Source organism: Beta vulgaris, chromosome 7 (assembly GCF_026745355.1).
Source record: "Beta vulgaris subsp. vulgaris cultivar EL10 chromosome 7, EL10.2, whole genome shotgun sequence".
In the NCBI taxonomy this organism is placed as follows: domain Eukaryota; kingdom Viridiplantae; phylum Streptophyta; class Magnoliopsida; order Caryophyllales; family Amaranthaceae; genus Beta; species Beta vulgaris.
In genome coordinates, this window is record NC_079208.1 from 47,511,195 (window position 1) to 47,534,773 (window position 23,579).

General features: G+C 33.6%; 1 protein-coding gene across 1 annotated transcript; it reads right to left on the reverse strand.

Moving 5' to 3' along the window:
* Window positions 1-19,303: 19,303 nt before the first annotated feature.
* Window positions 19,304-23,482, reverse strand: LOC104908598 (uncharacterized). Its single transcript, XM_010697722.3, has 3 exons — window positions 23,120-23,482; window positions 21,946-22,222; window positions 19,304-20,320 (listed from the first exon to the last, which is right to left on the reverse strand). The coding sequence occupies exons 1-3, from the start codon at window positions 23,208-23,210 to the stop codon at window positions 20,131-20,133; spliced, it is 558 nt and encodes a 185-aa protein (XP_010696024.1). The 5' UTR covers window positions 23,211-23,482; the 3' UTR covers window positions 19,304-20,130.
* Between the last annotated feature and the right edge of the window lie 97 nt (window positions 23,483-23,579).

The window sequence follows — 23,579 nt, forward strand, 5'->3', positions numbered from 1 at the left end:
TTGTTTTTTCCTTTTTTTTCTATTTTATAAGTTTTTCAGTTTCAATTTATAGTTGATTGTTGGTGGACTTGCAGTTTTAGTTGAATTTTAGCTGATTCTTTTGATTTTGAGTTAAATTGATGACAATTATTCTTTTTCTTTTGGCTAATTATTTGTAACCTTTGTTTTGATTTGTTAGTAACCCTAGGTTGAAGTCTTGTAACCGTTTCTTGTTTTTATGTCTCTTATATTGTTATGTGATTAGTAACTCTAGGTTTAGTTTTTAATTAGTAACATTAAATACCAGTAAGAAAGAGCCTGCGTATGTAAAGATCTACAAGGAACACTATGCAGACTACAAAAGGAAAAGAGAATGGTCTGCTCACACACACATTTTCATAGGAAGTCAAAGCAAACTTACACATTGATAGCATTTTGCTTTTTTGCATCCCATGTATGCATTTACTTTACTCCAATGGAAAGCCGTTAATTTTGGTAAAAATCATGCCATTTGATTGATTAGAAACTAGTTGAAAGGTTGGGTTAAACCGTGAAAATATTGTTGCGGACATGATTAACCGGCACTTTAACTAACTAGGTCCTAGTTGATTATTGCATGTGAAATGGATAGTTGATTCAATTCTTATTCATCATAGTTGTTCGGTTGTTGATGTTCAAATCAGATATTATGCTAATTCGTGAGTCGTGGAAGAGTTCTGGTTTTCTATCTTATTATTTCTTGTGTTTCCAAGTTTGTTTTTTGTTTTTGATTTTCTGGTTTGGTCACTTTTGTTATTTATTTAAATTAGTTAGAATGTTAAATCTCTTGATTTTGTAATAAGGCGTCCAACTAGGAGTAATAAGGGATAAAGGTCCATTGAGGACATGTAACAGTCAATCTATTGGTGAAGCTGAAGAGGAGTACAATCCTCATAAAAGACGTCGGGTTTCTGAAAGTACTCCTTTGAAGCCAGTTGGGTATGTGTTTTTTCCCTGTTCATTGTGTTTTATTATAAATTACTTTCCTGTTAAAGGGGTTACTATTCTTACATGTTGTAGTTACTTTACTGATTTATGAGAGTTATGAGTTTTTTGTGTTGTTAGAGTCTTCTTCAAGAGGGGTTTGAAGTGAACTACATTATAACGGTCCCAATAATATCTATTTAGATTTAGGTTTTTGTATACCTTTTGGCTTGGGAAGTTGGCATCAATTATACTTTATAGAATGATGGCTTACTACTATGAGGCCCCTACATAAGTATAAAGTAACCCCTTGTATCAACTCTAAAGTAACCCATGCATGAGTATAAAGTAACTCTTTACACAAAGCCTAAAGTAATCCCTAGATAGATATCAAGTAACCACATTATAAATCTAAACGTAACCCTAGCACAAGATATGAAATAGGTAACCCTTTATATAAAATGTAAAGTAACCCCGTCAAAAATGTAATGTAACCCCTACACAAGTGTAAAGTTAGCCCTTGTACAAATTCGAAAGTAAGCCTTGGATTTACATAAAGTAACCTTATAGTAAGTGTAAAGGTAACCCCTTGCACCAAATATATAAAGTAACTCCTATTAAATAACAATAATAACCCTTGCATAAGTGCAAAGTAACCCCTTCCTAAGTGTAAAGTAATCCTTTCCTAAGTGTAAAAGTAACCCCTTGCACAAAATATAATTTCATTTAAGAACTGAATTATCTTAATGAGTGTCTAGACATTGGAAATACCTACTAGGTTCCACATGTGACTGGATTTGGCACAATTAAGGGGCTGCATAAGAACATGATTTACACTTGCGACAAATGGGATAATGAAATGGACATAGTAGGGAGTTGCCATTGCTTCTTTAAGAAAGATCCATAAACCTTGTTGGATTCTACAAAGCGAGTAACCAATAGCGCCCCATCATGCTTTTCTTCCCATATTTCTTTACAATCTGAAAATGAAGGCAGCAACCAGTAGTGCCTCATAGGTCTTTAATTAAAGTATCTTATAACGAGAGTTGAATTTGAACAAAATAGCATGAACACCAAACAGAGACTAGACATGAAAGTCACTAGATGTATAACTAGATACTAGAATAGATGACCTCCCCAGAACTTCCATCATTAAAAAACCTGCTCTTAACAAGTTCATTAGCTAAACTCAGAGGCATCTCATCCCATGTCCTGAACTTAGGCAGTTTAAATGGTCAAAAGAAGCTATGATGTCCATGTCTATTCTTGTAAGATGGCACCAGTAGTAGTAACAATATCATGAGAGTTTCTATCTATTTGCAAGCTATATCAGGAACCCAGAAACAGTAAGTTTTTACAGCTTTTACACTGTTAAGACTTTAAAGATTGCAAATAAAAAACTGACTATACAGAAGAAAAATGAATGCAATTTTTAGAAATGCCTTTCTACTTTAATGAATTTCGGTGGTTACTTTATTGAATGTAGAGTGTTATTTATTTTCAAATGCTAATATAAGTGTTAGTTTTGTTTTTCTGATATGTATGTTTAGGAAGTGTTATTGTTCTTGTTAGTTATTCTAACTAAAATGTTTATTGTTTTTAGGAAAAAGGAGACAATTGTGAGATGTCGGACGGTAACGCTTTATTAATCTTTTCAAGAAACTTTCGACTGAACAAAAGGAGGTTGTACGCAGTATTGATTTTGGTAGTTTGTTTGAACTAGTTACCGAAGCTAGAGGAATTTTATAGGGATATGATACGTGGGTTGTGTCGTAATTTCTGCCCGAAGGATAAGGTTTTGATGATAGGAAATCATCGAGTTCAGTGGAAACATGCCGATGTTGCTGATGTGTTTGGAATTCCAATGGGGAAATTTAAAATTCCAATATCTAAAAGAGATGATGATACAAAATTGAAGAGTTTTTGGGTTGAAAACTATGGTCATTCATTTGGGGTTGTTACTCCAACATTAATGAGGATGCTAATGAAAATGGATGATGATTTTCTTAATGGAAATGATGATTTTAAGCGGTGTTTTGTAACGTTTGCAATTGTTACATTGCTAGCACCTTCATTAAACACTTAGGTAGATTTTAAAATTGTGCGTGCATTGATTGATATTGGTAGAATTAAGGAGTATGATTGGTGTTTATTGTGTTGGATGACTTAGCAACACGTATACAGAAGTATGAAGACAACAAGAAATATATTGGTGGTTGTGTACTGTTGCTTCAGGTTTGTTATGTACGAAGATTCAAATTTCAAGGTCTTCCTTCTCCTAAATCTTTACCTTTGATTCAATACTGGACTAATAAGAAACTGAAGGAGAGAATCACCCCTCGAAGCGGGTAAATAAGGTATTTGGTTATTGGAAGATGGTTATCTTAAGGAACGTGATAAAGAATATGGATGGTCAAGTGGATGATAATGCCATTCATGTTCGTCGGCGTTGTGAAACTTTTGATTTGCCTGATGGAGTTTTTTCTAATCAAGACATTGGAGCAATGGCAAGACATTTAAGTTTATGATAGATTACTTTTGATTTTGGGTTACTTTTGATTATTTTTTTAAAAAATGTTCAAGAGTTGCTTTTTAGTCTCAAAGGGGTTATTTGGGTTACATGATGGCTTACTACTACGAGTCCCCAACATAAGTATAAAGTAATCCTTTGTATAAACTCGAAAGTAAGTCATCGATTAATATAAAGTAACCCCATCAAAAATCTAATGTAACTTCTACGTAACTGTAAAGTAATCCCATCATAAGTGTAAAAGTAACCCCTTGCATAAAATATATATAAAGTAACTCCTAGCAGATAACAATAATAACCCATGCCTAAGTGTAAAGTAACCTCTGCCTAAGTATAAAGTAACTCCGTCATAAGTGTAAAAGTAACCCCTTACACAAAATATAAACTAACTCCCAGCACATAACAATAGTAACCCCTGCATAAGTGTAAAGTAACCGCTTATTTAAAATAACCCCTTGCACAAAGTCTGAAATAATGCCTAGATAAATATAAAGTAACCACAATATAAAACTAACACAATGTAACCCCTAGAACAACATATGAAATAGGCAACCCTTTATATAAAATGTAAAGTAACCCCATAGAAAAAACTAATATAATCCCTACATAAATGTAAACTAAATTCTGGATTAATATAAAGTAACCCCATCATAAGTGTAAATGTAACCCTTTGAACATAACATAGAGAAAGTAACTCCTAGTAGATAACAAATTTTCTCTGTGTTCTTAAGGTAATTCCGCATACATTTATGTTCTTTATGTAGGATTTTATTAATTGATCAAGTTTAGATCTGCTATTTTAACTTGAATAAAGATATTCGTTAAGTCTCGATTTACCATAAAATTATAACTAAAATGATTAATGAAGTAAAAACAAAACTTGAAATAAGAGAGGGTAAATTCCATAATTTACAAAGAAAAATAAGATTGGAAAATTTTGATAGAATAGAGAGGTTGGAAAAAAATTCAAATTACTATTTCTGGGTATTTTTATTTTTATAAGACTGAAAACAAAATAAATCTATTACTATTCAAACAAATTGGAGTAAAGGATGTGAATTAGATGAGTGAGGATGACTTTTCACTCTCGAGCCCAGTGTTCTCTGTTTTCTTAGCCACTGGTTTATTTGTTCACCTCGTCATCTTATTTCTTATTCCGGCTCTCTCTTGCCACATTTTTTATAGCCCCTATAATTTATTTGTTCCTCTGCTTTTGTTGATGTGATTGTGAAATGTGACTTTCTTTTTGTAAGTAAGCTAGTGTTTGATCATGCATAATGAATATCACTTAATAGTGAATTTTATACAAGTCGTGGGTCGTGGAAGGAGATGATGGAGTAAGTTATGCATGTAATAATACAGTTTAGAAGGGTAGTTAGTACAGAGATGATATTTTTATCAGAATCAAATGTGTATCTAATTAGGTGCGAGTAATATAATGTGATTATACTTTTGCTATAAAAAATGTGGCAGGAGATTTTTGTTTGCACAATGATTTTTGTTTTTTTGGAGTAAACTGTTTTATTTTAAATTTTTATTATTTTAGGATGATGAAAAGGATTTGTTGTTACTGAAGAGAAACGCACAGCTGTTTGCACATCTTTGTGAACAAAATATCAATCGTTTGAATCATTCAGGATCCTTTTCTCTGAATAGTTATCCAGGATTGTCGGATTGTATACAGCAAGTTAGGAATATACTTGCAAATTTGCAATTATTACGACTCATGGTGCTTAATCTTCTGAAGGTTGATGCTAAGTACTCTAAATATGTGTAATTATTTTTAGTTTGGGGTTAATTTTTTGTAATAGGGGACGATTTTATTGAACGTAGGGGTTTTTCTTAGAATGCTAATGGGTTACTTATTTTGAAACTAGGGGTTACTTTTTGTAATGATAAGGGATTACTTTTGTAATGATAAGGGGTTACTTTTACTAAAACTAGGGATTACTTTTTGTAATACTTAGGGGTTACTTATTCTGAAACTATGGGCTACTTTTTGTGATGGTAATGGTTTATTTTTATTGAAACTATGAGTTTGTTTTATAAACAAGGGGTTACTTTTTATAATGATAAGGGGTCACTTTTTATGGTTATGAATGGTTACTTATTCTGAATTTTATGAACATGATTTTGAAACACGATATTTGTTAGGATTGATTAGTTTTGTTTAGTCGAGTATTTTCTTTGAACAATTTTGAAGCATTTTAATCTTAAAGACTAAGATTGGCCGTTGTGTTAGCCTAGCTCATGACAAGTTGTAGATGCTACTTTAATTTTTGAAAGACGATACTATTACTATAGTATCATAAATAATAATAATTAAAGTATTACTTCTTAGGTGATAATGATACTATGACAAGTTGTAGATGCTACTTCTTAGCTGTTACTTATTGTAATTCAAAAAGCATTATATTTGTATAATTTAGGTGCTAGTTTTTATTTAATAAGATTTGAAGGTTACTGATAATTATCGGGGTTATTTTCTAATCATCGTCTGAATACAAAAACTAATGTTAAGGGTTATTTTATAATAACATAGCAGTTACTTTGCTATAATATAGAGGGTAATTTTTTATATACCTATTGGTTACTTTTTGAACTTTTAGTATAAGGGTTACCTTTTAATTGTTTACGGGGTTACTTTTCGTTAATACTTTATAGGGGGTTACTTTTCACTAATGTTTTGTAGGAGTTACTTTTCCTTAATGTTAAAGGGTCAATTTTTATGGTTAGGAATGGTTACCTATTCTAAAGCTTATGAACATGATTTTGAAACAGGAAATTGGTTAGGAATGATTAATTTTCTTTAGCCAAGTATTTTCTTTGAAGGATTTTAATCTTAAAGGCTAAGACTAGTTGTCGTACTAACCCAGCTCATGACAAGTTGTAGATACTATTTTCATTGTTGAAAGATAATACTATTACTATTGTATCATAAATAGTAATAGTTAAAGTGAGCTTCTTAGGTGTTATTGTTTGTAATTCAAAAATGATCACACTTTATATAATTTAAGGTCTGTTCGGTATTCGATAACGAAAAAGCCCTTTGTTAGTTTTTGCTTAATAAGTTTTGCAGGTTACTGATAATTATAGGGGTTACTTTTTTTTTTTGAGGGGATTATAGGGGTTACTTTCTAATCAACATCTAAATAGAAAAACTAATGTGAGAGTTATTTTATAATAAGATAGAAGTTACTTTGCTATAATATAGATGTTAATTTTTTATACACCTATTGGTTATATGTTTGTAGGAGTTACTTTTCCTTAATGTTTTCTAGGGGTTAGAGTTAGTGGTTTCCTAAGTTGCATTTTATAGTTTAATATAATAAGCCCAATGAATTCCTTTTTGGCATCTTATTTTACTGAGCTTCATTTATATGCTTCTTCTCTACCACTTGCGTGAAGTTTACCCATATGACCTCGATTTTCCTCTCTCCTGAAATGCTTCATTTCTCGTTTTTTCCCTCTAATTTTCTTCGTTTTTGCTTCATTTGCATGTTTCTTCTTCAAATTTCCTTTTAGATTGCTCTTATCTTAATTATTTTTAGCTCAATAAGCATGTCTAAAATCAAAATTTTCACTTGTGGTGGTCCAAAAGGATCTACAATTGCCCGAAATTCAGCAGGTAGTAGTTTCTTGTTTTGATGTTCAAATTTTATGTATTTTCGTTTATTTTTTGTTTTCTGTATTTTCAGCAATATGTGATTATTTATGCATGCTACTTTAGTTGTGCTATTTTTATTGTATTTATGCAAATTTTAATATATGATTCGTTTATTTGAATTATTTTATTAAATTCTGATTTTTATCTTGTAATTTGCCTATTTAGATTATTTATCCTAATTGTATTTTGTAACTTCTGGATATCTATTTGTAGCCTATAATGTATACTTGTGCTGTATTTATAGAATGGAAGAAAGGTCTTGCGTGTCCGACACGCGAAGATGATAATGAGGAACTTATAGGTTCAAATAATATTGTTGATAGGCGTGTCGCGCACCTAACAAAAATAAATAACCTAACTAATCCTCCTAACTATGTAGTAGGGTAAGTCAGAGTCGATCCCACAGAGAGAAAGTTGTTCTATGATTAGTCTTTAAATAATGGTAAGACTAAAGGATATTAATATCAAGAATAATGGTGGAATTAAGCTATGCTAAATCAATATATAAATAAAAGACTCTACAGTTAAGTATCCCCACTCGCACGAAATAATAAAAAATAATTCCTACCCCAAACTAATCAATTAAATGTTCACAAGGAAAAGTCCACGTTATAAAGTACCATAGACCTCTCCCGAGTATCTATGGCTTCTCTAATATGCATTCAAGCCTACTCCCATGGAATCATGCAAATTAAAGACATTAAACACGACACTGTAAGCTCCTAACAATCCATTCTACCTACTCCCGTGGAGAACTTCATGTCCTTAATTGAAATACTCAAATCCGTCAAAATCCAACTCCCGTTGTGATCAAGACAATGGAATCATAACAATACTAGTTATCCCTAATCTAGTATTGGAATATGCACAATCAATTAAGCAAGAACAATTAACAATTAATATGAGAATTTAAAGAAACAATCATGAATTAAATCATACTAGGGTTCACTTAACCATAGATAAAAGAAACTAATCTATCATGAAATAAATAATGAAATCTAAAACTATAAAGAAAAATAATTAAAGAAATCAATGAAAGAAACTAATAGAACTCATGAATTAATGAAAAAGAATAAAAACTAGGGTTTACACTAAAAACTAGAGAGAAAGAGAGGAGAGAAAACTAAAGTAAACCTAAAACCTAAGGAAAATAACGTGAGAGGGAAGAGGAGAAAGAATGAAAACCTATCTAAATAAATATTCAATAACCTAATATGACTTGGAAAGTAATTTACAAGATAAGGAAAGTCTTAAATAAATCATTAATAGGCGGATTAGTGATCCGCGCATACACGTGGCAGATTCCAGCAAAAACAGTGCAATCTTCCGAAAGGCATAACTCCTTAACTAGAAGTCTCCTCGGGGCGTGCCACCTATCGTTGGAAAGATCTTCAAGTCTAGTTTCCAAATATGGTGGAATTACTTGATTTTAAGAATCACATAAAAAGTTATGATCAGAAGAGTAGACGTGACTCTTTTTCACATTTCTTCTAATGATTTTCCGCTTCATTTTTGCTCAAACTCATACTATGACATATCCTACGATCCTTATTCATTGTAGCTTCTTTCCAAGTGCTCCTAATCCTTAAGCTTAGCTAATCATACTCCAAATACGTTATCAACGCCTGAAATTCATCAAAAACAAGAAAACATACCGAATAGGAGTAGAAAATCATAACTTAAGAATATAATGCAATAATGAACCTAAATATGAAACTAAATGCTCTAAAATGCAACTAAATGCATCTAAAAACTATATATAAAAATGACTTATCAATTGTCAAGGATGTTGAAGATCAGCACAGTAAAAGTGATAATGATGAAGATATCGAGAATAAAGGAGTAGAAGATACTCATAAAATTATGTGTGATGGAGTTATTTAAGAGATTCAACCTCTCTCAAAGAATGAATTACCTAGCTAATGTCAATTGTACACATGAAGAAGATCAAGTTGGGACGATTGAGATTAATGAAAATGTGCAACCTGTTGTTGCTATCATTTTTGGAAAAGATTTTAAAAAGTATGCAAAACGATCTATTGGCCAAACATAGAAACATAACTTTGATGATGATGTTGAACAGAGTGTTGGTATTATTTTGGAGAAAATGAAGGAAAAAGTTGTAGCAAAAAAGAAAACTACAAATAGTCAAGAGTGCACAATTGAAGCTACTGAAGTTGTAAAACCTTCAAGGAGACAACATGTAGGGAGCCAAGCTATTGGTTTTTTCAGTCTCCGGTTCAAAGGCTATGAAGGCCAAAGAGGAAATTGCTTAAGAATCATGTGATATGTATGTGATATTTCATGTTTCTTTTTTTGTTGTGAGTTATATTTGGTTTCCATAGTTCATTACTATTAGTTGCTATATCCGGGGTTACTTTTGGTCATACCCGGGGTTACTTTACTAATTCAAGTGGTTACTTTTGCTGATACTAGGGGTTACTTTACTGATTTAAGTGGTTACTTTTGCTGATACCAGGGGTTACTTTAATTCAGTCTTTTCTTTTTTGTTCTTTAATTGTGTTTTAAATATCTTTTTATTTTGAATAATACAGTATTCCCGGCTGATAACACAGTTGAAAGATGTCGTCCAGCAAGTCTTCTTGAGGAGTTCAAGAAGCTTACTAATGAGCAAAAGAAAGCCATAGGAGATATTGGATTTGCTAGCTTATTTGATATTCAATTGTGGGAGTTTCATAGCAGATATGATACGCTGGTTATGTAGGACTTTTCGGACTAAAAGTTGGGTATTGATGATTGGCAATAATCAGGTTCAGTTACAATGTGTTGATGTGCATGATATATTTGGCATTCCAATGGGATATATGCAGATTCCGATCTATGGAAATAAAGATGAAATGAACACTAAAATATATTGGAAGGAGTATTTTCGAGATGTGAATGGTGGGCATGTTATTGCTAAATCTTTAGCTTTCCATATTTGTAATGATGAGAATTTGAAGAAAGGGGATGATGACTTCAAAAGATGTTTTGTAATGTATGTTATGATTACACTGTTGACACCTTTGAATAGACAAGCAGATTGGAAGTTTCTTAAGGCTTTAGAAGATGTTAATAAGATTAAAGTTTTGATTGGTGTACTTATGTGTTGGAAGATTTGGGACAATCTATAGTGAAGAATAGTGACGGTAAGAAGGATATTGGTGGTTGTGTCTTGTTACTTAAAATTTATTACTTACATAGGCTCAAGTTTAGAGGAATTTCTTCCCAAAGTCACTGCCTCTTATTAAGCACTGGAACAGTGAGAAATTGAAGAAAAGAATTGATGATGAGGGTCGTGAATATGCAGTAAGTCTATTAGATAAAGGTTATCCTATTTGTATTCATAGAGTGAACAAACAGGAAATAGAACAAGATAACATAGAGGAAGGAAGACTTGAGGTTGAAAAAAACTAAGACAAAGACAAAGACAAAACAAAACAACAACAACCTTCTCATGACAATGAACAACTTCATGAACTACAACAAAATCAACAACAAGAAGTAAAGAAATGATCCAGGAAGAAAACTCTCAATTGATTCATCTGCGAAACAAAAGGAAAATGTAACTCAAGTTTGTGGTGGTCATCGCTCTGTCACTTTTAACTTACTTGATGGAACTCCATCCAATGAAGAAATTCATGCAATAGCAAAGAATATAAGTTGATTTAACATTATGCTAAGGTGTTACTTTTAGTGTAACGAGGGGTTACTTTTAGTAATGGTTAGGGGGTACGTACTTTTATTCAAACTAGAGATTACTTTTTCTAATACTAAGGGGTTACTTTTGCTGAAAGTAGGGGTTAGTTTTTTTAAGGTTAAGGGGTTAGTTTTAAGTTTAGGAGTTACCTATATTAATGTTAAGATGTTACTTTTATGGTTACTTTTTTGGTCATAATGGTTATGTATGACTATTGTTGGTAGCTTCTATTTATGTAATTATAAAGTCTTTTCATTAAGGTTATTTATACTCATAACATGGGCTACTTTTATTGAATCTGAGGGTATATTTTTCAAATATTAAGGTGTTTGTTTTAGTGTAACTAGGGGCGGTGACTTTTTGCAATGGTTAGGGGGTATTTTTATTGAAACTAGATAATACTTTTTGTAACTCTAAGGTGTTACTTTTCCTGATACTCGGAGTTACTTTTACTAAAACTAGGGGGTTACTTTAATGGTTAGGAGTGGTTACTTTTTCCTTAGCCAAGTATTTTCTTGTTGGTATGTTATTATTAAGGGAAATTTCCTCAGGTACCCCTGAGGTTTGGCGTGATTCCCAAATTACCCCCCACATTTGGGGAATTCCTCAGATACCCCTGAAGTTTGTGTTTGGGCTCAAGATACCCTTACTGTGGACGGAACCCTAACGCCGTTAGGTTTTCCCCTTTCTCTCTCCCCAATTTTCTCTCTCCTCCCAATCCTCAACCCACTGCCAAACCCCCCCTCCCCTACTCCGGCGCCGGCGACCCTACCCCTCCCTTCCCCATTCCCGATTCCCTCACCCTCGGCGTTAGGTCCGGCCAGAACAGCAGAACGACAGCCTAGGGTGGTTTCGAGGGCGGGTTTAAGGGTTTGGGGGAAGCGTATCTTGGTGGGGAAGGGAAGGGGGTCGACTCACGGTGGGAGACAGGGAAGGGGGGACATTTTCGATAGCGGGGAAGGGGGGAAAGGGTGGTGTCAGGGTGCTGCTGCACTGGCCGGCGAAGGGAGGGCTAGGGTGAGGTGTCAATGGTGGGGGAAAGGGAGAGGTTAGGGTCGCCAGGGGTGTTACTATTATGGCCGGCGAAGGGAACCGGTAGGGTCGCTGCGGGTGTTGTTGTTCCGGCCGGCGAAGGGAGGGGGTAGGGTCGCCGGCGCCGGAGTGGGTGGTGGTCGCCGGCTGGGGGAGGGTGTTGGCAGTGGGTGGGGGAATGGGAGGAGAGAGAAAATTGGGGAGAGAGAGGGCGAAAACCTAACGGCGTTAGGGTTTCGTCCATAGTAAGGGTATCTTGAGCCCAAACACAAAACTCAGGGGTATCTGAGGAATTCCCCAAATGTGGGGGGTAATTTGGGAATTCTGATGTTAAAGAATTTGAGGTGAATGCTTCAAAGAATTGTGTGTGATGGAGTAGAAGATGATCATCAAGCTTCAAAGATGATGGAAAAGTGAATATCTCCAACCCTATCTCAGTGTACTCCAATCAACTTGGATCCAGCCTTTTGAGATCACATTGATCGTAATTCTAGGGGTTACTTGAAGTTCAAAAAGCTGGAACAAAGTATGCCTTCGTTTGAACTGTTTCGTAGTGGTGATCCAAATTTCAGCTCCCCTCCACGTCCTAGTGTTACAATTGATGAGGTTTTCATGATAATCCATTAGTTCATGTAACTGATTTTCGGATGGATGGTCTCTCATGTGCTAAAGCCATAAAAACTGTTGTGGATGATTTAAATCTCTGCCATGATGGTTCTTGTTATGATTCTGGCAGTGAGGGTGATGTTACTACAAAGAATGTAGGTTGCAGTCAGACAAAGTGTCCAAAATCTTCTAAAAACATTGTCGACCTTGCTGCTTCTATGGACAATCTTGACACAATAGAATCAAATATAAATCTTCAATTTGATTCGAAGAGTGATGGGCCAATAAATCAAGATGTTGGCTGGACAAAATTTGACACACAAAATCTAGAGATTTGTGAATTAGAACATGTGGAATCTATTAAATCATTGTCTGTGTACACAAGTGCTTCTCAAAATTTAGATGATCTTCTATCAGAGCCTTAATAAGTAGGTAAGTCACAAAGTTTTGTTGATTCTGATGTTTTCAATGATGTTAACTCACAGATCTATTTTGGTTTTGAAGAATCAGTCAAGCAAGCTATCTGTGATGTTGTTTCTAAAAATTGTGTGTTGTTAGACTATGTTAATAATGTTAGTAAAAACATAGAGTTTCTTTTTAGTCCTATTGCTATTGATGATGTGAGCCTTAGCAAAAATATTGGAGTTAAGCGAAAGGCTAAAGGTGTTGTGGAGGAGAAAGATGACAATCATATCACACTTTTAGCAATGAACGGGCTGTGGATGTTGATGTTGCTTATAGGAAGTCAAAAGTTTCAAGGAAGAACTTGGTTCAGGCTAGCAATAAATCTAGTAGAAGACGGAAAGAAGTACTTGATGTTATTATCAGTGGATATATTGAAGATGAATCGACTAAAATCTTAGAGGAAAAAAAGACACTTGATTCCCAATAATCTAGTTCTGAAATGTATACTCAATATAATGACTCCTTGTATGATACATTTGTAAAAACTAATATAAGCTGTGGTCATTAGGGATGACAATATCTAGTGGATATCCAATAACCCGCTCCATCCTATTTAAATAAAAGGGTGAAAATAAGGGCTTTGCAGCTCCAAGTCGCAGACTATTCGTCAAGGATCAAGACTTCAACAAAATGTATGTGTTAAATATTCTTTTTTATTGCTGTTAAAGATAGTTCTTACGTTAAATGCAACTGAAGGTTATTTTTTATTGCTTAAAGGGTTACTTTTGGGTTGTCGAGGGGTTACTTTAAATGCAACTCGAGGTTACCTTTTTATATATATATTTCTATTTTGTATTACTTTATCTATTATGTTTTTTTGTTACTCATATACATGATAGAGCTTACATAACAAAATGTGAATGGTCACTCTTTAACAGTTACTACTATTTTTGATAGAGGTTGCTTCTCAAAGTTTAATCAAAGTTTGATTTGGTTTGAAGAGTAATTTATTATCAAATGGGTTACTTTTTGGGGAACAGCTTGTGATGTACAATGAGGTCTATTCTTTGACTAGAGGAGATATGTGGAAATTGCTTGAAGATGAAATGATCTCAACCTGTATCATAGATTGCTTCCTGTTGTTACTAAATGATTTTGAGGTCCAGAATTTAGGGTCAAGTTCTCCTCGCTACTTCTTTGGTACATCTTATATGGTATGATAAGCTGATTTCTTATTTTTTTTATTTTATATTTGTGCTAAACTGTGTTTACTTACACTATTTGTGTTGTTGTTTTAGCGTCCTTTTCTAATTTCCATGATGGAGGGTGAAAAATCCATTCATGAGAAGGAAATCTATGATGCTTGGGATGATTGGATTAGTAATCAAAATCCGACCTTGAACTTGCTTGACTATAGTTTGGTAAATATGTTGTCTTTTGTTCTTTTTAGTCATTTATATATGTGTTTGTTTTTCTCTATCTAATTCATAATTAAGATATTTTTCCTTTTGTTTTCTTTTGCAGATATTCATTCCTATCATCTATGAGCAACATTTTTCTTGCGTTGTCTTCAACTTCAACAACCATTCAGTTGATTATCGTGACAATAAGATTTACTCTATCAAAATTCGCCACAACAAAGTTGAATCGGGTTTTAATGAACATTTGTCAAGTTTTTACACCGTTGCTCATTATCTGGTGAGTTACTTTATTCATAGTTGCTTGTTTTCTATGTACGTTTTTGGATTTATTGGATCTATTGTACTATTTCAGACGCGTTATTTTTGCACTTCTTAAGGGGTTACTTTTGTGTTATTGATAATTTCAGTTTTTTGTTTGTATTTTCTTAATCAATTGAAGTTTTTGTATCACAGAGACAATATATGTCTACATTCATGAAGGCAAAGGGTCATGCAAGCAGTGAATTGATCCATAGCTTCCCTATTAAAGAAATTCATTTTGATTGGAAATCCAAAATAAAGTTGCAATGAGTCTTCGATTTCCATGGATTGTATTGATTCTTGAGATTCATGAAATTCAAAGAAAAGCTGGTTTAAATCATCTGATGATTCATCAGATTCTGTTAAATTATCATATGTTAAGATTGATTTTGAATTCAGTGCTGGTTTCGACATTGATATTGGGAGAAAATCGTGGTCGAGGTTTAGGGTTTTGAGAGAGAAAGCATCAAGAAGAGAAGCGAAGAGTGAAGAAGGAAGATGGGGAAGCACACTGCCTTTGTTTGATTGTGACGCGCTAGCCACACGGTTTCCTTTCCGTGTGGCCTGTGTTACAAAAAACACACTACTCAAATCCTTCCTACTTTCTTTTTGTACAGTTCGTTTTTTTATAGGAAGGATTTGAGCAGTGCGTTTTTTGTAACACAGGCCACACAAAAAGGAAATCGTGTGGCTGGCGCGTCACAATCAAACAAAGGCAGCGCACTTCCCCATGTTCCTTCTTCACTCTTCGCTCCTCTATTGCTTTCTCTCTCAACACCCTAAACCTCGACCACGATTCTCTCCCAATATCAATGTCGAAACCAGCACTGAATTCAAAATCAATCTTAACATCTGATAATTTAACAGAATCTGATGAATCATCGGATGATTTAAATTAGATTTCCTTCGAATTTCATGAATCTCAAGAATCAATACAATCCATGGAAATTGAAGAAATCGAAGACTCATTGCAACTTTTGGATTTCTAATCAAAATAAATTTCTCTAATACGGAAGCTATGGATCAATTCACTGCTTGCATGACCCTTTGCCTTCATGAATGTAGACATATATTGTCTTAGTGATATAGAAACTTCAATTGATTAAGAAAATACAAACAAAAAAACTGAAATTATAAATAACATAAAAGTAACCCCTTAAGAAGTGGAAAAGTAACACGTCGAAAATAGTACAATAGATCCAATAAATCCAAAAAAGTACATAGAAAACAAGCAACTGTGAATAAAGTAACTCACCAAATAATGAGCAACAGCGTAAAACATGACAAGTGTTCATTGAATCCCGATTCAACTTTGTTGTGGCGAATTTTGACAGAGTAAATCATGTTGTCACAATAATCAACTAAATGGTTGTTGAAGTTGAAGATAACGCAAGAAAAATGTTGCTCATAGATGATAGGAATGAATATCTGCAAAAGAAAACAAAAAGAAAAATATCTTAATTATGAATTAGATAGAGAGAAACAAACACATATATAAATAACTAAAAAGAACAAAAGACAACATATTTACCAAACTATAGTCAAGCAAGTTCAAGGTCGGATTTTGATTACTAATCCAATCATCCCAAGCATCATAGATTTCCTTCTCATGAATGGATTTTTCACCCTCCATCATGGAAATTAGAAAAGGACATTAAAACAACAACACAAATAGTGTAAGTAAACACAGTTTAGCACAAATATAAAAAAAAAAGAAAAAAAGAAATCAGCTTATCATACCATATAAGATGTACCAAAGAAGTAGCGAGGAGAACTTGACCCTAAATTCTGGACCTCAGAATCATCTAGTAACAACAGGAAGCAATCTGTGATACAGGTTGAGATCATTTCATCTTCAAGCAATTTCCACATATCTCCTCTAGTCAAAAAATAGACCTCATTGTACATCACAAGTTGTTCCCCAAAAAGTAACCCATTTGATAATAAATTACTTTTCAAACCAAATCAAACTTCGATTAAACTTTGAGAAGCAACCTCTATCAAAAATAGTACTAACCATTAAAGAGTGACCATTCACATTTTGTTATGTAAGCTCTATCATGTATATAAGTAACAAAAAAACATTATAGATAAAGTAATACAAAATAGAAATATATATAAAAGAGTAACCTCGAGTTGTATTTAAAGTAACCCTTCGACAACCCCAAAGTAACCCCTTGAGCAGTAAAAAAGAACCTTCAGTTGCATTTAACGTAAGAACAACCTTTAAGAGCAATAAAAAAAAAACATTTAACACATACGTTTTGTTGAAGTCTTGATCCTTGATGAAACAATAGTCTGCAACTTGGAGCCGCATTGCCCTCATTTTTGACAATGTTGATTTATTCTTCCTCATGAACAATGAAACTAACTCCAATTTGTTTCCTACTGGATGACCACAGCTTATATTAGTTCTTACAAATGTATCATACAAGGAGTCATCATCATGAGTATACATTTCAGAACTAGATGATTGGGAATCAAGTGTCTTTTTTTCCTCTAAGATTTTAGTCGATTCATCTTCAATATAACCACTAATAAAAACATCAAGTACTTGTTTCCGTCTTCTACTAGATTTATTGCTAGCCTGAACCAAGTTCTTCCTTGAAACTTTTGCCTTTTGCTTAACTCCAATGATTTTGCTAAGGCTCACATCATTAATAGCAATAGGACTAAACATAAAACTCTATGTATTATCAACATTATTAACAGAGTCTAACAACTCACAATTTTTAGAAACAACATCACAGATAGCTTGCTTGACTGATTCTTCAAAACCAAAATAGATATGTGTATTAACATCCTTGAAAACATCAGAATCAACAAAACTTTGTGACTTACCTACTTGTTCGGGCTCTGATAGAAGATCATCTAAATTTTGAGAAGCACTTGTGTACACGGACAATGATTTAATGGATTCCACATGTTCCAATCCACAAATCTCTAGATTTTGTGTGTAAAATTTTGTGCAGCCAGCATTTTGATTTATTGGCCCATTACTCTTTGAATCAAATTGAAGATTTGTATTTGATTCTATTGTGTCAAGATTGTCCGTAGAAGCAACAAGGTCAACAATGTTTTTAGAAGATTTTGGACACTTTGTTTGACTGCAACCTACATTCTTTGTAGCAACATCACCCTCACTGCCAGAATCATAACAAGAACCATCATGGCACAGATTTAAATCATCCACAACAGTTTTTATGGCTTTAGCACTTTAGAGACATTCATCCCAAAATCAGTCATGAACTGATGGATTATCATGAAAACATCATCAATTGGAACACTAGGACGTGGAAGGGAGCTGAAATTTGGATCACCACTACCAAACAGTTCAAATGAAGCCATACTTTGTTCCAGCTTACATTCCATAAAAGTAGCCCATGTTATGAGTATAAATAACCTTAATGAAAAGACTTTATAATTACAAAAATAGAAGCTACCAACAATGGTCATACATAACCATTATGACAAAAAAAGTAACCATAAAAGTAACCTCTTAACATTAATATAGGTAACTCCTAAACTTAAAACTAACCCCTTGACCTTAAAAAAACTAACCCTTACTTTTAGCAAAAGTAACCCCTTAGTATTAGAAAAAGTAATCTCTAGTTTGAATAAAAGTACGTACCCCCTAACCATTACTAAAAGTAACCCCTCGTTACACTAAAAGTAACACCTTAGCATAATGCTAAATTAACTTATATTCTTTGCTATTGCATGAATTTCTTCATTGGATGGAGTTCCATCAAGTAAGTTAAAAGTGACAGAGCGATGACCACCACAAACTTGAGTTACATTTTCCTTTTGTTTCGCAGATGAATCAATTGAGAGATTTTCTTCCTGGATCATTTCTTTTACTTCTTGTTGTTGATTTTGTTGTAGTTCATGAAGTTGTTCATTGTCATGAGAAGGTTGTTGTTGTTTTGTTTTGTCTTTGTCTTTGTCTTTGTTTTTTTCAACCTCAAGTCTTCCTTCCTCTATGTTATCTTGTTCTATTTCCTGTTTGTTCACTCTATAAATACAAATAGGATAACCTTTATCCAATAGACCAACTCCATATTCACCACCCTCATCATCAATTCTATTCTTCAGTTTCTCACTATTCCAGTGCTTAATAAGAGGCAGTGACTTTACATTTTATATAAAGGGTTCCCTATTTCATATGTTGTTCTAGGGGTTACATTGTGTTAGTTTTATATTGTGGTTACTTGATATTTATCTAGAGATTATTTTAGACTTTGTGCAAGGGATTACTTTAAATAAGGGGTTACTTTACACTTATGCAGGGGTTACTATTGTTATGTGCTGGGAGTAACTTTATATTTTGTGCAAGGGGTTACTTTTACACTTATGACGGGGTTACTTTACACTTAGGCAGGGGTTACTTTACACTTAGGCAGAGGTTATTATTGTTATCTGCTAGGAGTTACTTTATATATATTTTATGCAATGAGTTACTTTTACACTTATGATGGGATTACTTTACAGTTACGTAGGAGTTACATTAGATTTTTGATGGGGTTACTTTATATTAATCGATGGCTTACTTTCGAGTTTATACAAAGGATTTTATATACTTATGTTGGGGACTCGTAGTAGTAAGCCATAATGTAACCCAAATAACCCCTTTGAGACCAAAAAGCAACTCTTGAACAATTAAAAAAAAAATCAAAAGTAACCCAAAAACAAAAGTAATCTATCATAAACTTTCATTTCTTGTCATTGCTCCAATGTCTTGATTAGAAAAAACTCCATCAGGCAAATCAAAAGTTTCACAACACTGACGAACATGAATGGCATCATCATCCACTTGACCATCCATATTCTTGATCACGTTCCCGTCATTTTCCCCATCCTCATGCTCACCCTCATCGCCATGCCTTATTACTACCTCTATCTCTCTGTCATCTTCGAGAACTTCAATCATTGTGTCAAGGGTTATAGGATAACCATCTTCCAATAACCCAATACCATATTTACCCGCTTCGAGGGTAATTCTCTCCTTCAGTTTCTTAGTAGTCCAGTGTTGAATCAAAGGTAAAAATTTAGGAGAAGACAGACCTTGAAATTTCAATCTTTGTACATAACAAACCTGAAGCAACAGTACACAACCACCAATATTTTTTTTTTGATGTCTTCATACTTGCACATACGTGTTCTAAGTCATCCAACGCATATGAACACTAATCATACTCCTTAATTCTACCAACATCAATCAATGCACGCACAATTTTAAAATCTGCCCAAGTGTTTAATGAAGGTGCTAGCAATGTAACAATTGCAAACATTACAAAACACCGCTTAAAATAATCATTTCCATTAAGAAAATCATTATCCATTTCCATTAACATCCTCGTTGATGTTGGAGTAACAACCCCAAATGAATGACCATAGTTTTCAACCCAAAAACTCTTCAATTTTGTATCATCATCTCTTTTAGATATTTGAATTTTAAATTTCCCCATTGGAATTCCAAACACATTAGCAACATCGGCAGATTTCAACTGAACTCAATGATTTTCTATCAGCAAAACCCCTTCGGGCAGAAATTACGACACAACACACGTATCATATCCCTAGGAAATTCCTCTAGCTTCAGCCCAAACAAACTACCAAAACCAATAATGTGTACATCCTTCTTTTGTTCCGTCGAAAGTTTCTTGAAAAGATTAATAAGCGTTGTCGGCCGACATCTCACAATAGTCTTCTTTTTCCTAAAATCAATGAATATTTTAGTTAGAGTAACTAACAAGAACAATAACACTTTGTAAACATATATATCAGAAAAACAAAACTAACACTTATATTAACATTTGAAAATAAATAACACTCTACATTCAATAAAGTAACCACCAAAATGCAATAAAGTAGAAAGACATTTTTAAAAATTGCAGTCATTTTTCTTGTGTATAGTCAGTTTTTATTTGCAATCTTTAAAGTCTTAACAGTGTAAAAGCTGTAAAAACTTACAGTTTCTAGGTTTCTGATATAGCTTGCAAATAGATAGAAACTCTCATGATATTGTTACTACTACTGGTGCCATCTTACAAGAATAGACATGGACATCATAGCTTCTTTTGACCATTTAAATTGCCTAAGTTCTGGACATGGGATGAGATGCCTGTGAATTTAGCTAATGAACTTGTTAAGAGCAGGTTTTTTAATGATGGAAGTTCTGGAGAGGTCATCTATTCTAGTATCTAGTTGTACATTTAGTGACTTTCATGTCTAGTCTCTGTTTGGTGTTCATGCTATTTTGTTCAAATTCAACTCTCGTTATAAGATACTTTAAAGACCTATGAGGCACTACTGGTTGCTACCTTCATTTTCAGATTGTAAAGAACTATGGGAAGAAAAGCATGATGGGCGCTATTGGTTACTTGCTTTGTAGAATCCAACAAGGTTTATGGGTCTTTCTTAAAGATGCAATGGCAACTCCCTACAAAGTCCATTTCATTATCCCATTTCTGACAAGTGTAAATCATGTTCCTATGCAGCCCCTTAATTGTGTCAAATCCAGTCACATGTGGCACCTAGTAGGTATTTCCAGTGTCTAGACACTTATTAAGATAATTCAGTTCTTAAATGAAATTATATTTTGTGCAAAGGGTTACTTTTACACTTAGGAAGGGTTACTTTACACTTAGGAAGGGGTTACTTTGTACTTATGCAAGGGTTATTATTGTTATCTGCTAGGAGTTACTTTATATATTTGGTGCAAGGGGTTACCTTTACACTTATGATGGGGTTATTTTATATAAATCCAAGGTTTACTTTTGAATTTGTGCAAGGGCTTACTTTACACTTATGTAGGGGTTACATTACATTTTTTATGGGGTTACTTTACATTTTATATAAAGGGTTACCTATTTCATATGTTGTGCTAGGGGTTACATTTAGATTTATAATGTGGTTACTTGATATCTATCTAGGGATTACTTTAGGCTTTGTGTAAGGTGTTACTTTACACTCATGCATGAGTTAGTTTATAGTTATATAGTGATTACTCTATATTAATCGATGGCTTACTTTAGAGTTTATACAAGGGATTACTTTATACTTATGTAGGGGATCATAGTAGTAAGCCATCATTCCATAAAGTATAATTGATGCCAACTTCCCAAGCCGAAAGGTATACAGAAACCTAAATCTAAATAGATATTATTGGGACCATTATGATGTGATTCACTTTAAACCCCTCTTCAAGAATACTCTAACAACACACAAAAATCATAGTTCTCATAAATCAGTAAAGTAACTACAATATGTAAGAATAGTAACCCCTTTAACAGAAAAGTAATTTATAATAAAACATAGTGAAGAGGGGAAAAACACATACCCAGCTGGCTTCGAAGGAGTACTTTCAGAAACTCGATGTCTTTTATGAGGATTGTACTCCTCTTCAGCTTCACCAATAGATTGATTGTTACATGTTCTCAATGGACCTTTATCCCTTCCTGCAAGAGTATTCTTATTACTCCTAGTTGGACGCCTTATTACAAAATCAGTTATATCCTTCTCAAGGATCGTAGGAACATCTTTCCCAACAGACTTATCTCCTGTATTACCTTCACAATTAGGAACATCTTTCCCAATAGACTCATCTCCAGTATTACCTTCACGATTAATAAAGAGATTTAACATTCTAACTAGTTTAAATAAATAACAAAAGTGACCAAACCAGAAAATCAAAAACAAAAAACAAACTTGGAAACACAAAAAATAATAAGATAGAAAACCTAAACTCTGCCCCGACTCACGAATCAGCACAATATTTGATTTGAACATCAACAACCGAACAACTATGATGAATAAGAATTGAATCAACTATTCATTTCACATGCAATAATCAACTAGGACCTAGTTAGTTAAAGTTTCAGTGAATCATGTCCGCAAACGGTTTAACCCAACCTTTCAACTAGTTTCTAATCAATCAAATGGCATTATTTTACCAAAATTAACGGCTTCCCATTGGAGTACAGTAAATGCATACATGGGATGCAAAATAGCAAAATGCTATCAATGTGTAAGTTTGCTTTGACTTCCTATGAAAATGTGGATGTAAGCTGATCATTCTCTTTTCTTTTTGTAGTCTGTATAATGTTCCTTGTAAATCTTTACATAAGCAGGCTCTTTCTTACTGGTATTTAATGTTACTAATCAATTAAAAAGTAAACCTAGAGTTACTAATCACATAACATCATAAGAGACACAAAAGCAAGAAACGGTTACAAGACTTCAAACCTAGGGTTACTAACAAATCAAAACAAAGGTTACAAATAAATTAACCAAAACAAAAAGAATAACTATCATCAATTTAACTCAAAACCAAAAGAATCAACTAAAATTCAACTAAACCTGCAAGTCCACCAACAATCAACTATAAATTGAAACCTAAAAACTTATAAAATAGAAAAAAAAAAAGAAGAAAAAAAACAATCGTAATCAAACAAAATAACCATAATTCCGCAATGAAAACAATGAAAAAAAACAATTCAAAAATGCAAAATTACCTTTTGAACCACGACCACCATCACTCGGACCACAATCGCTGCGACCACCATCACTCGGACGACGACGAGCTGTAGTCTTTACTCTAGCCATAATAATTATGCAAACAATTCGAACAACATAAAACTCAAGAACGAAAATGAAAACCAAACCCTTGATGATGATTGTTTGCAAAGTCCAGTTTTGGTTTAGAACTGGAGGTTACAAATTGCCAGAAAAAGAAAGAAGAAAAAAAAAACAGAGAGAGAAATGGGCTCAACTAATCTCAAAACCACACCTTGATGATGATTGTTTGCACTGTCGAATTTTGGTTTAGAAATGGCAGTTACCAACTGGGAGAGAAAAAAGAGAGAGAGAGAGAGAAATGGGCTCAATTTCTCATGTCTTGCCTTAGGCTTTGTTATATCACTAGACGAATTGGGCTTTTACATTAGTTGGCCACACTATTTATTCAGCCTCAAG

Bases quoted from the DNA above. Each gene is read 5' to 3' on its own strand.
- LOC104908598 (XM_010697722.3), bottom strand. From the start codon at position 23,210: ATGGCTAGAGTAAAGACTACAGCTCGTCGTCGTCCGAGTGATGGTGGT. The intron at 22,223-23,119 runs GTAATTTTGCAT...TTAATCGTGAAG, and splicing joins TGGTGGTCGTGGTTCAAAAG to GTAATACTGGAGATGAGTCT. The intron at 20,321-21,945 runs GTATGTGTTTTT...CATTGATTTTAG, and splicing joins ACTCCTTCGAAGCCAGCTGG to GAAAAAGAAGACTATTGTGA.